This window comes from Ailuropoda melanoleuca, chromosome X (genome assembly GCF_002007445.2).
Source record: "Ailuropoda melanoleuca isolate Jingjing chromosome X, ASM200744v2, whole genome shotgun sequence".
In the NCBI taxonomy this organism is placed as follows: Eukaryota; Metazoa; Chordata; class Mammalia; order Carnivora; family Ursidae; genus Ailuropoda; species Ailuropoda melanoleuca.
In genome coordinates, this window is record NC_048238.1 from 49,925,301 (window position 1) to 49,950,458 (window position 25,158).

At 36.5% G+C, this 25,158-nt stretch overlaps 1 protein-coding gene and 1 pseudogene across 8 annotated transcripts in view; one reads left to right on the plus strand and one right to left on the minus strand.

Annotated features, from left to right (window-relative positions):
* The window catches only part of OPHN1 (oligophrenin 1), a 569,682-nt gene that overhangs the window by 274,551 nt on the left and 269,973 nt on the right, over window positions 1–25,158 (minus strand). For all 8 annotated transcript variants that reach the window (XR_004622535.1, XR_004622536.1, XM_034650021.1 and 5 more), the window contains exon 6: window positions 2,116–2,217. Coding sequence is in view for 6 of the 8 variants with exons in the window: in XM_034650021.1 (XP_034505912.1) it covers window positions 2,116–2,217 (102 nt within the window). In the remaining 2 variants the exon portion in view is untranslated. The remainder of the gene's footprint in view (window positions 1–2,115; window positions 2,218–25,158) is intronic.
* LOC109491048 lies at window positions 7,876–13,414 on the plus strand (annotated as a pseudogene).

Genomic DNA, 25,158 nt, shown 5'->3' on the forward strand with positions numbered 1-25,158 from the left:
ACAAAGTTTTATTTTTTTAAGTTTCTAATTATTTGAGAGACAGAGCACGCTCACATGAGTGGGGGGAGGGGTAGAGGGAGAGGAAGAGAGAGAGTCTGAAGCAGGCTCCTTGCCCAGTGCAGAGCTGAATTCCACGACCCTAACATCATGACCTGAGCTGAAATCAAGAGTCGGACACTTAACTGACTGAGCCACTGAGGTGCCCTGCCATTGAAAACAGCTTTAATCAGTTAATTCCTTCCCTTCCTTCTCCAGTACCACTCTTGTGACTTAGACCCTCTCCCCTAGATCATTGCAATATTTTCCTAACTGGTTTTCCTGATTCCATTGTCTTTCAGGTCTAACTCATCTCACAACCTCAGACAGTTTAAGATTCTTAAAACAGAATTCCACTCATATTGCTTGTACTACCAAAAGCTCTCAAGGATCGTCCCAGGCCAACAGAATTCAATACAAATTCCTGAGCCTATTACTCTATAATATGGCCTCAACTTGCCTGATCCTATCTTGTCTTTCACTACTCTCCAGTAGCAATGAAAATTCTAGTCAAACCATTTCCCAAATGTACTCCATGATTTCCATTCTTGGGACCATTTCCCTCCACATGAGAGGTCCATTTCTCCATTTCTGTCAAAGACTTCACCTTTTGTTGAATGGGCACCATTATTGTGCCAAGGCAAATCTCCACATTCAAATGTTTTTTTTATTCTCCAAACACCTTCCCACCCCTACAAGGACACCATATACACATTCATGTTACAGTATACAAAAATTCTACTTGTTTAAGTGTCATGTGTATTCTTATTTTAGCATTCCAATTATAAGCTGCAGAAGGACAGGAAGTTGTCTCATTGTCTTTGTAGTCCTGTTGCACCCAGGAGAGTGGCTGGCATGTGGTATGCACTCATAGAGTAGTGGCTTATTTGAACTGAAGTCACTGAAAGTCCATTAAAAAAACCTAACTAACTAATGTTGGAATATCTTGGGAAAAATGTAGAGGATGTGCTCCTCATCTACCAAATACAGCATTAGTTTAACTTCATCCTCATGTGGATTCTCGATTCAGAAACATAAAACTGAAAGGGACTCTGGAGATCATTGAGTACCACTCCTCCTTTGACAGGAAAAATGAGGCCAAGAACAAAATATGTTCTCCAAAGTCACACCATGAAAGACAAAAAGTAACAAGTGCTGGTGAGATGTGAAGAAAAAGGAACCCTCATGTACTATTGGTGGGAATGTAAACTGGGGCAGCCACTGTGGAAAACAGTATGGAGGTTCCTCAATAAATTAAAATTAGAATTACCATATGATTCAGTAATTCTGCTACAGCATATTTATACAAAAATGAAAACACTAATTGAAAAAGGTATATGCACCCCATCTTTATTGCAGCATTTACAGTAGCTAAGATACGGAAGCAACCTAAATATTCACTGATAGATAAATGGATATGGAAGAAGGTGATATTGGAATATTATACAGGCATGAAAAATGATGAGCTCTTGCCATTTATGACAATACGGACGGCCCTAGAGGGTATTATGCTAAGTGAAATAAGTCAAACTGAGAAAGATTAATACTATATAATTTTACTAATATGTGGACTCTAAGAAGCAAAACAAATGAATAAACAAACAAAAAGCAGAATGAGACCTATAAATTCGGAGTAAAAACTGATGGTTGCCAAAGGGAAGGGGATGGACAAAATGCATGAAGGGCAGTGAGAGATACAGACTTCTAGTTACGGAATGAATAAGTCACAGGAATAAAAGGCACAGCATAAGGAATATAGTCAATAATATTGTAATAGTGTTGTATGGTGAAATTTTATTTTCTCAAACTTGTAATTTATTGTCTACATAAACACTATTTATTCTAATGTCCAAAAAACAAATAAACAACAACAAAAACATCACGTGGCGAGTTAGTGGAAGATCTGCTTTGAGAACTCAAGGCTCCTGAGTCCCAGGCAAAGGTTTTAACTGTAAGCATGGTTATCATAGTTGTTCCCTGCTGAGGCAGGGCAGGAGGAAAGCCTTGTAACAGGAAGATGCCAATGTTACCAAGGCACAGCCGGCAATGGAAGGTGGGAACAGGCTTTTTAAAACATACCTCTTGTAACTGAGATTCTTTCTTTTTGGAAGATAGATGTAAGTGCCGATCCAGCAAGGAATAAAACCGCTCACCATCCTTTTCAAATTTTTTTTTCCGCTCCTAGACGTGGGAGAGAAAGCACACATTAAGATGTCTGCAGATTTTAATTCACTCTGCTCAGAACTGAGAATGAAGAACTGAGAACTGAAGTGTCAGGTTTCATGTGTCAGGTTTCCAATCTTTCTAGCCTCTGGGAAGAACAAACAAAATGAGAATTTGCTTTTGCATTGGTCTCAGCAGTTTCAATTTCCTCAAATATAACTCTGAAACCATTCCACCTACACAAACAGCAGTTCCTATTAGTACAGCTGAAGGCTCTGGGAGCTGCTGCTCAGAAAATGACACTTAAAAATGGGCCTGTACACTTGTTACTTTTTCTTCTTCCCAATATTTTCCTTATTTTTTTCATATGCATTAACTACTCATTCATCTTTTTCAAAGGAGAAAGAAGGAACACAGTGATGAACTAAATATATGCCTTTAAAAGTCATATACAAAGGAGTTAGGCAGCCTAATAATAAGTAAAACAGTTCCAAGGCAATAGGAACAGTGGACTGCCTTTATAAATGACGAGTTCTTTGATATTGTTTAAGCATTTTACTACTGCCTATTAAAAGATGTTAAAAATGAGGAAAAAATCCTGGGAAGTGTAGCTGGAAAGCGAGAGTCAAAAGCTTTATGGAGAATGGAGAACTCAGCCATCATTCTCCTTAAGTATAAAATTTAATTAAGGTCTCTGCCTCAGCACAACTGGAAGTCACACAGCTCCAAAGGAGCATTAACAATGCTCATTTGTCACACACTAATGCTGACACTCTGCAGTCCTCTCAACACCATGCTGGGAAATTCATGTAAAAGGCCTGTGTTGTGTCATAGTAAATCCAAATTCACTGAGCACCTACAATGTGCCAGTTACTAGAAGAGTCACAGCAAGAGACACACAGACAAAAAGAAGAAAAAAAAAAAAAAACCTCACGCATGATTTATTTCTAGAGGCAATCTGTTCCTGGGCAGGAAGCCAGGACACAGCTTAGTGACCTCTGACCTGGAAGGAAAGTGCTTTTTACCAAAGGTAAAGAAGTAGAGAGGAAGCTAACATTAACTGAGGCCCACATCAGGTCAGGCAGTGAAGTAGGTACTTATAATCCATTATTTCGTTCATTCTTCACAACCCTGAGAAGTAGATATTGTAAAGGAACTTAAGGTTCAAAAAAGTGAACTAGCTTGTCCAAGGTCACATAATATATAGACCTATTTGATTTCTTCCACATAGTCAAATGGAGCCCAAATGATCATGAGAGGAATTACCTTCAGGGGGCCTGTAAATAACCAGGAATCCTTGTGAATAAAATGCAAGTAGGTCTATAGCCCTAGCCCAAACTCATACCAAAACACAAGACAGAAATTTCCACACAAAACATAGGTAAGACAAACTGTTCCTCCAGCTGGTGAATCTATTTAAAGGAGCAATTCTTTGAGGAAAGCATTAGGGCCAGAAAATGTCGGCGAATTCTCTAAGAACAGATAAAGTTCTGTTGGTCATTCCCTCCTCCAATTCCATTTTTAAAATAGAAACAATGAAATGTAATTCACATATCATAAAATTCATCCTTTTAAAGTGAACAATAGTTTTTAGCGTATTTACAAAGTTGTGGAAGCATCACTGCTGTCTAATTCCAGAATATTTCCATCACCTAAAAAAAACCCTATACCTATTAGCAGTCATTTCCCCCCGTCTCCCACAATTTAATTTAATTTAATTTTTGTCTGTTTGGATTTGTATATTCTAGAAATTTCATGTAATTCTAGTCATACAATATGTGACCATTTGTGCCTATCTTCTTACATTTAGCATGTTTTCAAGATTCATCCATGTTGTAGCATGTGTCAGTACTTCATTTCTTTTTATAGCTGAATAATATTTGATTGTATGGATATACCACATTTTCCTTATAAATTCATCATTTGGTGGACATTTGGGTTATTTCCATTTCCTCAGCAATTATGAATAATGCTGCTGTGAACATGCATGTACAAGATTTCCTGTGGTCATGTTTTCAATTCTTTTGGGCATATATACATAAGCATGGAACTGCTGAGTGATATGGCAACTCTGTGTTTAACTGTCTAAGGAACTGCCAAACTGTTTTCCAAAGCAAGTGTATCATTTTACATTGTCAACAGCAATGAATGCAAGTTCCAATTTCTGCACATCCTCACCAACCCTTATGTATCTTTTTGGTTACAAATAGCCTAGTGGGTGTTAACCTGCATTCACTGTAGTTTGACATGTATTTGCTAAATGACTAATGATGTCTTTTCATGTGTTTATTGACCCTCTGTGTACATATGTATATACACACACACATATATTCTTCAAAGAAACGTTTATTGAATTATTTTGCTCATTTGTAAATTTGTTTTCTTATCTTTATATTTTCGAGTTACAAGAATTTATTATGTAACTCTGAATATTAGCTGTGGTGTGTTTTCTCCCATTCTTTGGGTTGTTTTTGGCACTTCATTGGTAGTGTCCTTTGAAACACGAACATTTTTAATTTTGTGAAGTCCAACCAGCCTATTTTCTTCAATTTCTTGTGTTTTTGGTGTCATATCTCAGAAAATGTTGCCTGAACAAAGGTCATGAAGATTTGTAGCTCTGTTTTCTTCCAAGAACTTTATAATTTTTGGTTTTAAATTTTTGAATGCACTGTGATTTAGGGCTCCAATTTCATTCTTTTGCATATGGATAACCAGCAGTCTCAGAACCATTTGTTCTAAAGACTAGTCTTTCCTTATTGAACGGTTTTGGCATTCTCAGAAAATATCAATTAGCCATAAATGTATAGATTTATTTCTGGACTCTCAGTTCTATTCTATTCATCTCTATGTCTGTCTTCGTGTCAGCACCACACTGCTTTGGTTATTATAGCTTTGTAGTAAGTTCTGAAATTAAAGACTGTGACTCTTTTTTTCAATATTTCTTTTTCTATTCTGGGCTTCTGTGTGGATTTTAGGGTCACCTTATCAAACTGCAAAAAATGGCCAGCTGAAATTTTGGTACAGATGACACTGAATCTGTAGATTAATTCTGTGACTATACCATCTTAACAATATGAAGTCTGATTCATGAACACAAGATGTGTTTCTATTTATCCTTCTATTTATTTAGGTCTTAATTTATTCCATTAATGCTTTGTACTTTTCAAAGTATAAGTTTTGCACTTTTTTGTTAATTTATACCTAAGTACTTTAATATTTTGATGCTACTGTAAATGGGAATTTCTTAATTTAATTTTCAGGTCATTTATTAATAGTGTATAGAAATACAATTTATTTTTGTATATTGATTTTGTATCCTGCAACCCTGATGAATCCCTTTACTAATTCCAATAGTGTGTGTGTGTGTGTGTGTGTGTGTGTGTGTGTGTATGTGTGTGTGTACACCTTAGGATTGTAAATATAAGATGAAGTAATCAGCAAATAGAGATAGTTTTACTTCTTCCTTTCCAATCTTGGCTAATTATCCTGGCTAGAACCCCCAGCACAATGTGAAATAGAAGTGCCAAGAGTGGACATCCTTGATTTCTTGATATTAGAGGGAAAGATTAGTCTTTCACTATTATGTACATGATGTTAGTAATGGGTTTTTTATATTTCTCAATTATCAGGTTGAGAAAGTTCCCTTCTGTTCCCAGTTTGTAAAATATTTTTATCATGATAGGATGTTGAATTTTGTCAAAAGACTTCTTTGTGTTGAAATGTTCATGTCCTATAATCTATTATTATAGTATACAGTATTGATTTTTTGGATGTTAAACCAACCATGCATTCCACGGACAAATCTCACTTGGTTATGGTATATACTTATTTTTATATGCTGCTGGATTTGGTTTGCTTGTATTTTGCCAAGAACTTTTACATCTATACAGTAGCATACTCTTACCTACAATCTTGCTTTCCACAGTTTCAGTTACTAAAGTCCACCAAAGTCTGCAGGAAGAAGATCCTCTTTCTGATATAACATCAGAAGTTCAATAGTAGCTTAAAGATATGTCACAATGCTTATGTCATTCATGTCACTTCATCTGATCACACAGGAATTTTATCATTTCACATTATCACAAGAAGAGTAAGTAGAGTACAAAAAGATATTTTGAGAGAAAGAGAAACCACATTCTCATAACTTTTTTATTATAGTATACTGTTAAAATTGTTCTATTTAATTTTTAGCTATTGTTGTTAATCTGTTACTGTCCCTAATTTAGAAACTTTATCCTGTGTATGCATGTAGAGGAAAAAAATCACATATATATATGTGTAGGTATATGTGTACACACATACACACACATACAGTACAGCTTGGCACTAAAAATTATGTGTTTGTGTATATATATGTATATATATATATATATATATGGCTTGGTACTATCCATGGTTTCAGGCATCCACTGGGGAGTCTTAGAATGTATTCCTCATAGATAAGGGGGAACTACTCTATTCATGAGACATAGTGGCCTGTAGTTTTGATTTCTTATGATGACTTTGGTTTTGCTGTCAGGGTAATATTTGCCTTATAGAATGAATTGGGAGGTATTTCCTCCTCTTCTATTTTTGGAAGTTTGCAAAAGATAAGTGTTTATTCTTTAAACATTAGGTAGAATTCCCAGTGGGTCCAGTTGGTCCTGGGCTTTTCTTTCTGTAATTCTATTAAGATTTTCTATTTCTTCTGGAATTCACTTACATTTAATTCCATTAATGTCAACAATCAGTGACAGCAGCCTACTACTTCTGGGACATTCCAATATTGGTTAAAAAGAGCTTTCATTTCAGGGACTATTTAACTGTAAAGGCCAAATGTAGCAGAGGCTCTGCTCAAGAGTCACTGTCCATCCTCAAGTTAAAATGCTGCATTACGACAGTTGTTAGACTGATGAAAAAGGAAAGGAACTCCTATACATTGAGAATACACCTTTGCCAAGCAGGATGTGAGGTTCTTTATTGTATATCAACTACCAATTCCAAACGCTAGGTTTAACTTTTACAAATTTTCTTATTTAATAGAAATTTATACAGAAGCAGAGACTGAATAGAGAAAACAGACCCAGGAAATTTGCTTGCAGCATTACACTCATAATGTGCAAGTGATCACTTAAGAAGCACTCATGTTTAAGACTTTCATTAAAGTTTTTTTTATTCAAATTATCATCTAGTTCCATGCAGGAGGTTAAGACAAGCAGCTATGCCCTATCACCTGTCTCCTCTTTCCTCTTTTCTAGAAATAACTTCTTTTGTCTCTAAGCCAATTATTCTAGCATTTACTTCCATATTTCTAATATCTCAAAATAAATTTATATTGCAATTATGAATTTTTAAGTTTTGTGCACTATTAACTTCCAAATAAAGATGAGGATTTAACTCTTTCTTCTCCCTGTCTCATTACCACCACCATCTCCTTTGTCCCCCAACCCAAAACCATTTCCTGATACTCCCAATATACTTCTAATGCAATTTTTCTTTGATTTATAGTCAGTAATTACATTTTATGACAATCTAAATATTACTTCTAGCTTACATATACATCATTAATGTTACTTTCCTGTACAACTAGATTACTATCAAATCATCCTAAATACCCTAGAAATTGACCTAAACACTGGCAGAATAAACTCCACAACAACAAAAAAAGAAGAGGCCACGTGAAAGAAGGTAGGAAGAATGGAGTTGCGCTTTGGGAGAGAAAGAGATCTGGGCAGCTGTAGTCACAGAAAAGGGTGAGAGACACACTAGCATACAGGGGAGCTCACAGGAAAGATGAATCCCTATAGCAATTGGCTTGGAAAACAAGAGTGGCCAAATTTCTTGAGTTCTTACAACCAGCAAGCTTAAAACCTGTAGTTTTAAAGGTCAGCAGGCTTGGCTGGGATAGAGCACAGAGGGCATTGCACTACTCTTGGAGAGAAGGCAGGCAAACAATCTAAGGACAAACAGCATGGAAGGAGCAATCTGAAAACGCTGGGGCATACAATGGGGAGGTTATTCACTCATCTCAGAGCATGTCTCAGAGAGACAGCATTCAAGAAGAGACAACTCTGGGAACAAAGGACCTGGCCAGCAACATTTCCATCCTCCTACACCTCTGCATAAGCACAGGGCCACATGCAGGAACCAGTGCAGCATTGACCCTCTCTACTTCACGTGCTTACACCAAGTCTTCCATCCCCATGCTCTGGTGGAACCACTCTCCCCAGTCATGCTTGACTCAGTCCCAGTGTGGTGGGGACCCTCCCCAAGAAGAGTAGCCCAAATCCCTGCTCATACTATGTCTCCCAACATGAGAGTTTTGCAGAGCCTCAGTTCTGGGAGCGGGGGTGATAGGTGTCATTTCACAATCAGATCAGAGCATATCTTGTTAAAATGCACCACATTCAGGCCAGGGACTAAACACTGCCCACAGCAGGCAAAGAGAACCCTGGCAGACAACTGACCTAAGGATAAAGCAGATAGGACAAAACAGCATAACATACGCAGCACACATTGGAGACATTACTGAAAGTGCCAGGCCTTGGGGAACAGGGGACACTCTATGGCAGGACACTGCAAGACCTCTTCATAAGGGCATTAACTTCAAAAACAGAAAATGAAGCTGACTTCCCTAACACACAAACAGTCACAGAGACATGGACAAAATGAGAAGACAGAGAAATTTATGGCAAATGAAAGAACAGGACAAGGCCATAGCCAGAGATCTAAGTGAAACAGATATAAATAACATGCTTGATAGATAATTTAAAGATCATAAGGGTAATCACTGTACTTGAGAAAAGAGAGGAAGACATGAGTGAGACCCTTAAAACAGATAAGAAATAACATAGGAGAGATAAATGGCTCAATAAATGAAATGAGAAACATGACTGATAGGATGAACAGCAGGCTGGAAGAAGCTGAAGAAGGAATTAATGACCTAGAAGACAGAGTAATGGAAAGTAATTAAGCTGAACAAAATTATATAAAATGAAAAGAGACTTAAGGAACTCAGTTCCTCCATCAAATGTAATAACATTTGTGTTACAGAAGTCCCAGAAGAGGAAGACGTAGAAAAGGGGGCAGAATATTTATTTGAAGATAAAATAACTGAAAACTTCCCTAAACTGTGTAAGGAAACAGATACCCAGATCTAGGAGTCACAGAGAACTTTCATCAAAATCAAGAAAAGCAGATTCGTAGCAAGAAATATTGTAATTAAATTGGCAAAGTATAGTGATAAAGAACAAATCTGGATAGCAGCAAGACAAAAGAAAACAGTAAGTTACAAGGAAAACCCTATAAGTCTATCCGCTGATTTTTTTAGCAGAAACTTTCAAAGCCAGAAGGGAGTGGCATGATATATTCAAAGTGCTGAATGGGAAAAATCTGTAGCCAATAATACTCTATCAGGCAAGGCTATCATTCAGAACAGAAGGAGAGATAAAGAGTTTCCCAGATGAACAATAACTGAAGGAGTTCCTGACCACTAAATCAGCCCTGCAAGAAATATTAACGGGACTCTTTGAGTGGAAAGGAGAGGCTGAAACTGACAGTATAAAGGTAGGAAGCACAAAAGCAGTAAAAAGCAATTTCTGTAAAAAATTAGTCAAGAAAGTCACAAAATAAAATTATGTAAAATATGACAACATATACCTAAAACGTGGGAAGAAGTAAAGAATGGGTTCAGAGGTGCATGGATGGCTCAGTCAATTAAGTGTTCAACTCTTGGTCTCAACTCAGGTCATGATCTCAGAGTTGTGGGATCAAGCCCTGTGCCAGGCCCCATGCTCAGTGTGGAGTCTGCTTGGAATTCTATGCCTCTCCCTCTCCATCTCCCTTCCTTGCTCCCTTTTTCTCTCTCAAATAAATAAATAAATAAATAAAATCCTTGAAAAAAAAAGAGAATGGGTTCAAACTTAAACAACTGTCAACATAATATAGACTGCTATATGCAGGAGAGGTTATACACAAACCTAATGTTAACCATGTATCAAAATCCACTAATAAATATGCAAGGGGTAAAGAAAGAAATGCAAATATATCACTAAAGAAAATCAGCAAACCTTAAATGAAATACAAGAAAGGATTAGAGAAAATCTTCAGAAATAAGCACAAAAGAATAAAATGACAATAAATGCATATCTATCAATAATTACTTTGAATGTAAATAGACTAAATGCTCAAACAAAATACACAAGGTGACTGAATGAATTTAAAAGAAAAATAGACCCATCTATATGCTGCCAGCCAATCAAGAAACTAATTTTAGACCTAAAGATACCAGCAGAGTGAAACTGAGGGGATGGAGTAACTTCTATCACGCAAATGGAGGCCAAAAGAAAGCTAGAGCAACAATACTTATATTGGACAAAATAGACTTTTAAAACAAAAAGTATAGCAAGAGATGACACTGTATAATCATAAATGGAAAAACTCAACAAGGTATAACAATTACAAATATTTATACATCCAACATGGGAGCACCCCAATACATAAAACAGTTAATAACAAACATGAAGGAACTAATTGATAATAATACATTAAAGGTAGGTGATGGGAAATAAGGAATGCACTTGTCATGATGAACACTGGGTGATGTATGGAATTGTTGAAACACTATATTATACATGTGAAACTAATATTACTATATGTTAACTAACTGATATTTAAATAAAATCTTAAAATATAAACTCCTTGCAAATTCAAAAAATGAAGGAAGAATTATATAATTTTACAATAGTTGAAGACATCAATATCCACTTTCAATAATGGATAAAATATGTAGACAGATCAAAAAGGAAATACAAAAAAAACAACACCATAAACTATCTATACCTAACAGACATATATTAAACATCCCACCTAACAAGAGCAGGAAACACATTCTTCTCAACTATACATAGAATATTTTCTAGGATAGACAGCATATTAGGCCAAAACCAACTCTTAATACATTTTGAAAATCAGAAATTACTTAAGTATCTTTTCCAACCCACAATCTAATAAAGCTCAAACTCAATCACAGAAGGGAAAACCAGAAAATTCATGAATATGTGGAAATTAAATAATACTCTCTTAAACAATCAAAGTGATAAAGAAGAAATCACAACAGAAATTAAAAAATACTTAGAGATAAATAAAAAGGAAATACAACATACTGAAACTTATGAGATACAGCAAAGGCAATATTCAGAGGAAGATTTATAGATGTGAATGTCTATATTAAAAAAGAAGACAGAGGTAAAACCAATAACCTTCATATGCACCTTGTAGAATTAGAACAAGATAAGCAAATTAAATTCAAAGCCATCAGAATGTAGGAAATTAAGTTTAGAGCAAAGGTAAATGAAATAAAGAACAGAAAAACAATAGAGAAAATCAACAAAACCCAAAGTTGGTTCTTTAAAAAGATGTTAAAAAATTGACAAGTTTTTAGCCAAACTAACAAAAAAAGAGAAGAGGGACTCAAAGTCAGAAATGAAAATGAGGACATTACTATCAACCTTCCAGATATAAAAAAAGGACTATAAGAGAATACTATGGAAAATCGTATATCAACAAATTGAGCAACATAGCTGAAATGGAGAAATTCTGAAAGTACTCAAAATTACTTAAACTGCCTCAAGGAGAAATAGAAATTTAAAACACACCTTTAAAAAGTACAAAAGACTGAATCAATAATCACAAACCTCGCAATGAAGAAAATTCCAGGAACAGATGATTTCACTGGTGAATTTTACTTCATTCTGACAGGCCAGCATTACTCTGACACCAGACAGATAAAAACATCACGAGAAAATAGCTTTCCACGCTACCCAGGGAGGTGTCCATATGGCAGTTTGTGTTTCTGTCTTAACTTAAAGGGAAAGTCACAATTCCAGAGCCCTTGATGTCCTGCAAATGAAGGAGGAGGATGTCCCCAAATTCCTTGCAGCAGGAATCCACTTACATGGCACCAACCTTGACTTCCAAATGGAACAGTACAACTACTAAATGAAAAGTAATGGCATCTACATCATAGATCTGAAGAGAACCTGGGAAATCCTTCTGATGGGAACTTGTGCTATTGTTGCCATTGAAAACCCAGCTTAATTTATAGCTACGATTTTCTTTTACTGATTTTTTGCTGATTTTGACTATATCCTTAACAATGATAGAGTATGTTTTATTCTCATAATTTTCCCCTAGTCTCTATTTATTGATTTGTATTATTCTTTGATGGAAAAATTATTTAGGATAGCACTGTTCAATTTCCAAAGGGTAGTTTTTCTTATTATAGCCCTTATTGTTAATTTCTCATTTTATTACAAAATAAGCAGAGAATATGTTGTACATTTCTGCTTTTCATATACACTATGAGTAACAGAGGATGGCATTAGCAAACATTATAATGGCATGTGGAAGAAATAATGCATTCCTCATTTGTAATGTATTGTTAGTTAGAAATTGCTGTAAGAAAATTTGTAAGATTTTTAATGATCTAAATAAAACCGCTAAATAGGTTTAAAAAAAAAAGAAGAAAACCCAGCTGAGGTCAGTGTCATATTATCCAAGAATACTGTCCAGTGAGCTGTATTGAATTTTGCTGCTGGTACCAGAGCCAGTCCTATTGCTGGCCACTTCATTCCTGATCCAGGCAGCCTGCTGGGAGCCAATATTTCTGGTGGTTACTGATCGTAGGGCTGACCATCAGCCTCTCACTGAGGCATCTTATGTTAACCTGCCTACCATTGCTCAGTGTAACACAGAATCTTCTATGCACTATGAGGACATTGCCATCCCTTTCAACAACAAGGGAACTCACTCAGTGGGCCTGACATGTAGATGCTGGCCAAGGAAGTTCTGTGCATGCATAGCACCATTTCCTGTGAGTACCCATGAGACGTCATGCCTGATCTCTACTTCTACAGAGATCCTGAAGAGACTGAAAAAGAAGAGCAGGTTGCTGCTGGAAAGCCTGTGAACAAGGAGGAATTTCAGGGTGAATGCATGGCTTCATCTCCTGAGTTCACTGCTACTCAACTTGAAGTCACAGACTCGCCTAAAGGCAGGCAGGTGCCCTCTGTGCCTTTTCAGCAGTTCCCTACTGAAGATGAGAGCAGTGAGCCTGCCACCAAAGACTGGTCTGTAGCTCCCACTTCTCAGGCCACTGAATGCATAGGAACAACCACTGACTGGTCTTAAGCTGCTCTACAACAAAGGCAAACAAAATGAAAGTAGGGTTGATAGAAAATAAAGTTTCTTAAAAAGAAGCAAAAGCAAAAACAAAAACACAAAAGCAAACAAAATCATAAGAAAATAAAATTATAGACCAACATAAGTTATAAATATAGATGTAAAAATCCTCAACAATATACTAACAAACAGAATCTAAGAAAATATTAAAAGGATTATAGACTGACCAAGTGGGTTTTTTCCCAGTAATGAAAAGGTGATTTGAAAGAAAATCAATGTAGCAGTCTCTATAAAGACAGCGGAGTAGGAAGATCTTGAACTCATCCTCTAACATAGAGACAGCAAAACTACAACAACATAGAGAACAACTACCTAAAAATAACATGATGACCAGAAGAATATAATAGCTAATAGGACCCAACAGTACATTAAAAGGATTATCCATCATGACCAAGTGGGATTCATCCCTACGATGCAAGGATGGTTCAACATTCGCAAATCTATCAGGGTGATACATTATATCAAAAAGAAAAGAGTCAAAAACCATACGATCCTCTCAATAGATGCAGAAAAAGCATTTGACAAAATACAGCATCCTTTCCTGATTAAAACCCTTCAGAGTGTAGGGATGGAGGGTACATTCCTCAATTTCATAAAATCCATCTATGAAAAGCCTACAGAGAATATCATTCTCAATGGGGAAAAGCTGGAAGCCTTTCCCTTAAGATCAGGAAGACGACAAGGAAGCCCACTCGCCATTATTATTCAACATAGTACTAGAAGTCCTTGCAACAGCAATCAGATAACAAAAAGGGATAAAGGTATCCAAATCGCCAAAGAAGAAATCAAACTATCTCTCTTCACAGATGACATGATACTCTATATGGAAAACCCAAAGGAATCCACCCCCAAACTACCAGAAGTTATAGAGCAATTCAGTAATGTGGCAGGATACAAAATCGATCCTCAGAAATCAGTTGCATTTCTATACACGAACAATGAGACTGAAGAAAGAAAATTAGGGAATCCATTCCATTTACAATAGCGCCAAAAATCATACATTATCTTGGAATTAACTAAACCAGAGACATAAAGGATCTATATTCTAGAAACTACAGATCACTGTTGAAAGACATTGAAGAAGACACAAAAAAATGGAAAAATATTCCATGCTCATGGATCGGAACACTTAACATAGATAAAATGTCTATGCTACCCAGAGCAATCTACACTTTCAATGCCATCCTGATCAAAATACCAATGACATTTTTCAAAGAACTGGAACAAACAGCCCTTAAATTTGTGTGGAACCAGAAAAGGCCATGAATCACCAAGGAAGTGTTGAAAAGGAAAAACAAAGCTGGGGGCAAAACATTGCCAGATTTCAAGTTGTACTACAAAGCTGTGATCACAAAAACAGCATGGTACTGGCACAAAAACAGACACATAGACCAATGGAATGGAATAGAGAACCACAAATGGACCCTCAGCTCCTTGGTCAACTAATTTTTGATAAAGCAGGAAAAAACATCCAGTGGAAAAAAGACAGTCTCCTCAATAAATGGTGCTGGGAAAATTGGACAGCTACATGCAAAGGAATGAAACTTGACCACTCACTCACACCACACACAAAGATAAACTCCAAATGGATGAAAGATCTCGATGTGAGACAGGAATCCATCAAAATCCTAGAGGAGAACAGAGGCAGCAACCTCTATGACATCTGCCACAGCAACTTTTTTTATGACACATCTCCAAAGGCAAGAGAAACAAAAGATAAAATGAACTTGTAGGACTTCATCAAGATAAAAAGCTTCTGCACAGCCAAGGAAACAGTCAAAAAAACTAGGAGGCAGCCCACGGAATGGGAGAAGATATTTGCAAAGGACACTACAGATAAAAGACTGGTATCCAAGATCTACAAAGAACTTCTCAAACTCAATACACAAGAAACAAATAAACAAATCAAAAAATGGGCAAAGCCATGAACAGACACTTTTCCAAAGAAGACATACAAATGGTTAACAGACACATGAAAAAATGTTCAAAATCATTAGCCATCAGGGAAATTCAAATCAAAACAACACTGAGATACCACCTTACGCCAGTTAGAATGGCAAAAATTAACAAGGCAAGGAACAACAATTGTTGGAGAGGATGTGGAGAAAAGGAATCCCTCCTACATTGTTGGTGGGAATGCAAGTTGGTACAGCCACTCTGGAAAACAGTGTGGAGGTCCCTTAAAAAGTTAAAAATTGAGCTACCCTATGATCCAGCCATTGCACTACTGGGTATCTACCCCAAAGATACAGTAGTAGTGAAGAGAAGGGCCATATGCACCCCAGTGTTCATAGCAGCATTGTCCACAATAGCTACATCGTGGAAAGAGCCGAGATGCCCTTCAACAGATGACTGGATTAAGAAGATGTGGTCCATATATGCAATGGAATATTACTCAGCTATCAGAAAGAACGAATTCTCAACATTTGCTGCAACATGGACGGCACTGGAGGAGATAATGCTAAGTGAAATAAGTCAAGCAGAGAAAGACAATTATCATATGATTTCTCTCATCTATGGAACATAAGAACTAGGAGGATCGGTAGGGGAAGAAAGGGATAAAGAAAAGGGGGGTAATCAGAAGGGGGAATGAAACATGAGAGACTATGGACTNCAGCCTATCAAAAAGAAAGATTTTCAACATTTCCTGCAACATGGATGGCACTGGAGGAGATAATGCTAAGTGAAATAAGTCAAGCAGAGAAAGACAATTATATGGTTTCTGTCATCTATGAAACATAAGAACTAGGAAGATCGGTAGGAGAAGAAAGGGATAAAGAAGGGGGGGGTAATCAGAAGGGGGAATGAAGCATGAGAGACTATGAAGGGGGAATGAAGCATGAGAGACTATGGACTCTGAGAAACAAACTGAGGGCTTCAGAGGGGAGGGGGTGGGGGAATGGGAGAGGCTGGTGATGGGTAGTAAGGAGGGCATGCAACTAATGAATCATTGAACTTTACATAAAAAACCAGGGATGTACTGTATGGTGACTAACATAATATAATAAAAATATGATTATAAAAAAAGAGACTATTGGTAAAAATCAATGCCAACAAATTGGACAACCTAGGAAAAATGAATATATTTCTAGAAATATACATCTTCCAAGATTGACTCAAGAAAAAATAGAAAATCTGAAGACTGATTACTAGTAGTAAAATCGAATCAGTTATCAAAAAACTTCCAACAAACGAACGACAAGAACTAGATGCCTTCACAGATGAATTTTACCCAACTTTTTTTTTTTTACTTTATTTTTTTTTAAATTTTATTTTATTATATTATGTTAATCACCATACAGTACATCCCCAGATTCTGATGTAAAGTTTGATGCTTCATTAGTTGCGTATAATACCCAACTTTTAATTAAGAGTACATATCTATTCTTCTCAAACTTAAAAAAAATTGAAAAGTCAAGAACGCTTTCAAAATTACTCTATGAGGCCAACATTACCTTGAAAACAAAACCAGAGAGAGATGAAAAAAATTTAGAAGTCCATATCCCTGATGAATATAGATGCAAATAATCCTGAACAAAATATTAGCAAGCTGAATCAAACAGCACATTAAAATCATCATATACTATGATCAAAGTGGGATTTATTTCTGGGAGGCAATGGTGGTTCAATATCTGCAAACTAACCAACATGAAAGAAAACATTAACAAAATGAAAGCTAAATACCATGTGATCATCTCAATAGATGTAGAAAAAGCATTTGATAAAACTCAACATCTATTTAAAGTTTAAAACTTTTAACAAAGTGGCTAAAGAGGGAACATATCTCAACATCCTAAAAGTCACACATTACAAAGCCACAACTAACACTGTATGCAATGTAAAAAGCTGAAAACTTTTCCTGTATGATCAGGAGCAAGACAAGGTTATTCTCATCACTTTAATTAAACATAGTATTGTAACTCCTAGTCACAGCAATTAGACAAGAAAAAGAAATAAAAGGCATCAAGTTTGAAAAGAAGTAAAACTCATTATTTGCAGATGATATGATACTATATATAGCAAACCCTAAAGATGCCACAAAAAATCTATCAGAAGTAATAAATGAATTAGGTAAAGTTGCAGGACACAAAATTAATATGCAGAAATCTGTTGCATGTCTTTGTACTAATAATGAATTAGCAGAAAACAATCCCATTTACAATTAAATAAAAAAAAAAACCTAGGAACAAATTTAACCAAAGAGGTGAAAGACATACTCTGAAAACTATAAGGCATTGATGAAAGGAAGATATGCTGTGCTCATGGATTAGAGAAATTAGTATTGTTAAAATGTCCCTATTACCCAAGGCAATCTACACATTTAATGCAATCCGTATCAAAATACTAATAGCATTTTTCACAGAACTAGTACAAATAATCTTAAAACTTGTATGAACCCACACAAAATCCTGACTAGCAAAAGCAATCTTGAGAAAGAAGAACAAAACTGGAGATATCACAATCCCACATTTCAATATATACTACAAAGCTACAGTAATCAAAACAGTGTGGTACTAGCACAAAAACAGTCATATAGATTCATGAAACAGAATAGAGAGCCCAGGGCGCCTGAGTGATCCAGTCAGTTAAGCAGCTGCCTTTGGCTCAGGTCATGATCCTAGGGTCCTGGGATCAGGCCCTGTGTAGGGCTCCCTCCTCAGCAGGGAGTCCGCTTCTCCCTCTCCCTTTGCCTCTTCCCCCTCCTCCTGCTAAGTCTCTCTTTCTCTTAGAAAGAAAGAAAGAAAGAAAGAAAGAAAGAAAGAAAGAAAGAAAGAAAGAAAGAAAACCTTAAAAAAATAATAGAGAGCCTAAAAATAAACTGGTACTTATATGGTCAATTAATTTATGGCAAAAGAGAAAAAAATTTACAATGAGGAAAAGACTGTCTCTTCATTAGATGGTGTTGAGGAAACTTAAGGCTACATGCAGAAAAATGAAACTGGACTACTTTCTTACACCATATACAAAAATAAACTCAAAATGGATTAAGTACCTAAATATGAGATCCCAGATCGTAAAAATTTCTAAAGAAAACAGATAGTAAACTCTTGGATATCAGTTTTAGTGATATATTTTTTTGGATCTGCCTCTTCAGGCAAGGGTAATAAAAGCAAAATTAAACTACTGGGACTATAACAAACTAAAAAGCTTTCACACAGTGAAGGAACTGTCTATAAAGCAAAAAGCAACCAACTGAATTGGAGAGGAAATTTATAAATTATATATCTGATAAATTATATATTTTATATAAAGGGTTAATACCAAAATAAAGAACTCATACAACTCAACCTAAAACAAAATAAGACAAAACAAAAAACAAAAACAACAATCTGATTAAAAATGGGAGGAGGGCCTGAACAAATACTTTTCTAAGGAAGACATCCAGATGGTCAAAGGACACATGAAAAGATGCTCAACATCCCTCATCATCAGGGAAATGCAAATCGAAACCACAATGATATGTCACTTCACACCCATAAGAATAGCCCTTAATCAAAAAGACAAGAAATAACAACTGTTAGTGACAATGTAGAGGAAAAGTAACCCCTTGTGCACTGCCAAAAGGGATGTAAACTGGTAGAGCCACCTTCGAAAACATTTTGTCATTTCCTTAAAAATTTAAACATACAATTAATATATGACCCCTTCCTAAGTATATTTCTGAAAGAGTTGAAAACAGGGACTCAAACAGCTACTTGGTTGCCATTGTTTACTGCAGAATTATTCACAATAACCAAAAGCTGGAAACAACCCAAGTGTTCAACAACGGATAACTGAATAAACAAAATGTGGTATATACATACAATGTAATATTCAACCTTAAAAATGAATGAAATTCTGATACATGTTACAATATGGATGAACCTTGAAAACATTATGCTGAGTGAAATAAGTCAGACAAAAAGAGACAAGTATTGTATGATTCCACTTATATGAAGTACATAGAATAGAAAAGTTCATAGAGTTCATAGAGACAGAAAGTAGTTTAGAGTTTATTAGAAGCTGAGGAGAGGACAGAAAGGTGAGCTATTGCTTAATTGACTACAGAGTTTGTATGTGGGATGATGAAAGGGTTTTAGAATTACGTAGTGTTGTTGGCTGAACATAATTTTGAATGTAACCAATATCACTCAAAGTTGTACTTAAGAATGATTAAAATGGCAAATTCTGTTATAGATATATATTTTCTTTTAAACTACAATAAAAAAATTAGTAGGTGCAGGGATCAGACACACCCAACTCAAATGCTGGTTATATTACTAATTTTATAACTTTTGAAAAGTTAACCTGCCTATACTTCAGATGTCTTACTCTTCAAAATAATAACAAAAATAACATAGTATCCTATTGCATTTGGGTTATTTGAGGATTAAAATGAGGCAAATACATGTAATGTCTATATTACTGTATCTAATATACAAAAGCTATTACTATCAAAAACAGAAATCAGTTACATCACTTCCTTCAGCTTAAAACCTTCAAGATCTACAAAGAACTTCTCAAACTCAATACACAAGAAACAAATAAATCAAAAAATGGGCAGAAGATACGAACAGACACTTTTCCAAAGAAGACATACAAATAGCTAACAGACACATGAAAAAATGTTCAAAATCATTAGCCATCAGGGAAATTCAAATCAAAACAACACTGAGATACCACCTTACGCCAGTTAGAATGGCAAAAATTAACAAGGCAAGGAACAACAATTGTTGGAGAGGATGTGGAGAAAAGGAATCCCTCCTACATTGTTGGTGGGAATGCAAGTTGGTACAGCCACTCTGGAAAACAGTGTGGAGGTCCCTTAAAAAGTTAAAAATTGAGCTACCCTATGACCCAGTCATTGCACTACAGGGTGTTTACCCCAAAGATACAGACGTAGTGAAGAGAAGGGCCATATGCACCCCAATGTTCATAGCAGCATTGTCCACAATAGCTAAATCGTGGAAGGAGCCGAGATGCCCTTCAACAGATGACTGGATTAAGAAGCTGTGGTCCATATATACAGTGGAATATTACTCAGCCATCAGAAAGAACGAATTCTCAACATTTGCTGCAACATGGACGGCACTGGAGGAGATAATGCTAAGTGAAATAAGTCAAGCAGAGAAAGACAATTATATCATATGATTTCTCTCATCTATGGAACATAAGAACTAGGAAGATTGGTAGGAGAAGAAAGGGATAAAGAGAGGGGGGTAATCAGAAGGGGGAATGAAACATGAGAGACTGTGGACTATGAGAAACAGACTGAGGGCCTCAGAGGGGAGGGGGTTGGTGGAATGGGATAGACCAGTGATGGGTAGTAAGGAGGGCACGTATTGCATGGTGCACTGGGTGTTATACGCAACTAATGAATCATCGAACTTTACATAGGAAACCAGGGATGTACTGTATGGTGACTAACATAATATAATAAAAAAACATTAAAAAAAAACTAAGGATATACTGTATGGTGACTAACATAACACAATAAAAAATTATTAAAAATAAATAAAATCTTTAAAACGAACAAGTACAAAAAAAAAAACCTTCAAGAGTTCCCTGTTGCCCTTAGAATTAGATCCACATTCTTACTATGACCTACAAAACTCTACATGATCTGATCCCTGTCTGCTTCTCCAACTACATCTTCTACCGCTCTCTTCCCAGTGTTCATCCCAGCCACAAAAAACTTCCTTGAAGTTCTTAAACATACAATCAAGCTTGCTCTTATCTCAGAGCCTGGTACTGACTCTTCTTCATGACTAAAACATTCTTTCTCTGGCTCTTCCCAAGGCTGGCTCTTTTTTAACATTCAGGTCACATCTAAAATGTCACCTTTTTAGAAGCTTTCTACTATAAACCCCTCTAAAGTTGCCCACTACTATCTCTACCCCCACCAAATTACCAAATTACCCATTTTATTGTCTTTATAGCATTTGTCACTATCTAAAATTGTTTATCTAATTGTTTACCTAATAGTAAATAATTTATTTTATCTAATTATCAGCCTCCCACCCCTTGCCACACCATTATAATGTAAGCTTCACATGGGCACAGACTTCATCTTTCTTGGTCACTGTACATGAAACAGTCTCCTGTATACAATGGAACCAAATAAATATCTGTTGAATGAACCAAGGAAACAGACTTGCAACCTCAGCAGCAGAACAAGCATAAAGTTTGGATCCAAATATGACCACAGCATCAAACTACTGGGTCGAATTAGAATTACTAATGTGAACTACCTGCCCATAAGTATATTACATCAACTCCTTTTAGTCTATTCTTGGCAACTTTTGCAAATCAAATTTCTATCTAAATTATATATAATACAACAAAGTTACCATTTACTGAGTATCATTTGCCAGTTGTTATATTATGCATTTTACGTGCATTTCTCCTTTAAAACCTCACAAAAGCCTCTGGGTGTTACTACTGTTATCCCCATTTCATAGATGAGCAATGAGCCTGAGGCTCAGGGAACTAACTTCCTCCAGGTTGCACAGCTAGAAATGGAGGAGACAAGATTCAAACCCAGCGTGACTGTAAAGTCCTTGCTTCTTTTTTTTAAGTGTTTATTTAAATTCCAGTTAGTTAATATACAGTGTAATATTAGTTTCAGGTGTACAATTTAGCGATTCAAAACTGCATTCAACACCCCCTGCCCATCACAAGTGCACTTCTTAATCCCCATCACCTATTTAACCCATCCCCTTACCCACCTCCCCTCCAGTAATCATCAGTTTGTTTTCTATAGTGAAGAGTCTGTTTCTTGGTTTTCCTCTCCCTTTTTCCCCTTTGCTCATTTGTTTTATTTCTTAAATTTCACTATGAATGAAGTCATACGGTATTTGTCTCTGACTTATTTCCCTTAGCATAATACTCTCTAGCTCCATCCATGTCATTGCAAATGGCAAGATTTCATTCTTTGTTATGGCTGAGTAATATTCCATTGTATATATTTTTCACAGCTTCTTTACCATTCATCAGTTGATGGATATTTGGGCTTTTTCCATAATTCGGCTATTGTTGATAACATGGCTTTAAGTCCTTGCTTCTAACTCCAATACTATATTGGATTATGTTAAGAGCACTGAACCAGGTTTAAATTCTGCCTTTTCCATTCATTACTTATGTTACCTTAAACAAAACGCTTCCTGGCTATCAATTTCCCAGTGTGAAAACAGCCAACCTTGTGAAGAAACAATCATATATAAGAAAAAACGATCAAGGAAATGCTTTAAAGACACATAGCACACCACTGAACCAGATCCCAAGACCCCATTTATGAGACAGCAAGAGATTTAATTCAGTACCAAGTACAAGCTCTTTAGCCTGGCATCAAGGCCCTCAGTCTCATGCCAATATACTTTCCGGTCTCATATCCTGCATTCCTTGTATGAACCACTCTTGTTCTAGCCATATCAGAGTATTCAATGTTCTTGAAATATGCCACACTTTCCATACTGTGCTACTGTCATGTTATTTTCTCTACTTAGAATGCTTGTTCTCCAAAATCTCCTTATTGAAATTTTGAGACCTTAGCCAACCAGTTCCTTCTCTTCCCAAGAGTGGAAGCTGCTTGACATGCTCATACAGGTCTAGTTGGCTCTAGTTGCTAAGAATAGGCCTACCACGGGGCAAGATACATTGAGAACTATGGCCCCATACACTGGACTCACCACAATGTCAATGTGGCTACTAGCCTGACTTTGACTTTGTGTCTTATTTGAGACATCAGGAGTTCCACTTGGTTTACCTTGCATCTCAGTTGAGCCCTATACTGATTTCCTATGCCTTAGTCCTTACACTGGTAATCAGGTTCTCTAGAACTAGATCCTTTTTGGTTCTGGACAACACTAATTACTCCCACCACTCCCACACCCCTACCACTGAACTAGTCACCTTTCACCCTGCTAACAGACCATCCTAAAACCATTCATCTCCATTTCTAAATAATGCTGACTCCTGAGTTCCTGTTGCTACAGTGCTTTGACTAACACTGGCTGGACAAACACTGTTATGCTGTAGTCTCTCCAGACCCTAGGGATAAGGATGGGGCTCTGTTTTTCATGCAGGAAAGATTTAAGTATATTTCTATATAGAGGGAACAAGTAAGAAAAGACAAGTGAAGGGATAGGATACAAAGCTCATGTGGAAAGACAATGGGTAGGAGAAGGGCCAAGATGCTGTCTCACAGGGGAGGGAAGAAGGTAAAAATGGATGGGGATAGAGAGAAGTTTTAAGAGGGCTAGAAAATGAGTGGGTTTATCATTTCCAAATGGCTTAGAGGAGACAAGAAGCCTAGTCTTGTGATTATTATAGTTAAGTACGTACTTCAGAGCACCTTGAAATCGAGGACTGTCTTATTCAACTATATTCCTGGGGCCTAGAATTGGAACTGGCACATTAATAATAGGTACTCAAGATATACATGTTAACTTACCATGTAATGCAAGAAGTCACAGATGAGTACAAAGAAAGAGAATTAAATAATTTTTTAGTAGCTCTAATACATCACACATAGTCTGGACATGTGAACTCCACGTAATCATCAGAGTTACCTTACAATAAACATGATGATTGTTGTTTTACACATGAAGAAACCAAACATCAGAGAAGTTAACTGGCTTGCCCAAGGCCACACAGCCAGTAAGAAATGGAATGAACTATGTAAAATCTACCCTATTCCCCTCCTTAAAAGCTTTCAGTATTGGTTGCAAGTTTATACACCTTGACAGGACATACGAGATCCTTTGCGAGATGATCAATGTGTACACCTTGATATCCTTCTATCTTTGCACAAGTTGTGCCCAACACCTAGTATGTTCTTTCCTCACACTCCACTCACTGGCTAACTCTACTGCATCCTTCATGATTCCATTCCTGTATCATGTTCTCCATGGTATCTTTTTTTTTTTTCTGAGACCGGGGGATGGGGGAACGGGAGAGGGAGAGAGAGATTCTTAAGCAGGCTCCATAACCCTCACACAGCCTGACATGGGGCTTGATCTCACAACCCTGAGATCATGATCTGAGCTGAAATCAAGAGTTGGATGCTTAACCAAGTGAGCCACCCAGGCACCTCTTCAAGGTGTCTTTCCTTAGCCTTCCTCCATTCCTCATATCCTAGTCTGGGTTTGGGGTTCCTCCTGTGCTCCCTTAGCACTGTGTATACTGTAACAGAACTGAATAGTGTATACTTTGTCTATTTGCTGGTCTAGACTGTGAGATCTTTGAGAGCAGGAACTGTATTTTATTTATCCCTGTACTCCCAGAGATAAATAAATTGCAGAGTCTGTGCTAAAGAGCAGGCACTCAGTAAATGCTGGGAAAGAGAATGTGAGAATAAAAAAGAATGGGAAAAAGAAAAGGAGATGGAAAAATAAAAGGAAGGAACAGAATTATGAACAGAATTTCATATATTATATTAATATTTTAGTCAATCTAGTACATCCAATAACTAGAAATATTGTCACCACACCATTTTTAGTAGGAAGATGCTATAATACCACCTACACTCAGCAAAATTGTTATAGAAGAACATTATGAGAATAAATCATCATACAAATTAAGTCCATAGGCAAACAACAGTTTTCCTTTTCTTCTCTAGTTTTGTTTCTTGAGCATAATTTCAACATTCCAGTTATAAAATTATTTTATCTCTTCTAACTATACATACAGTAGCTGAGCTTGGACAAAGCATGGGCTCAGCTCAGGGAATTCTGAAGAGGAAACCAGCCTTCAAGACCC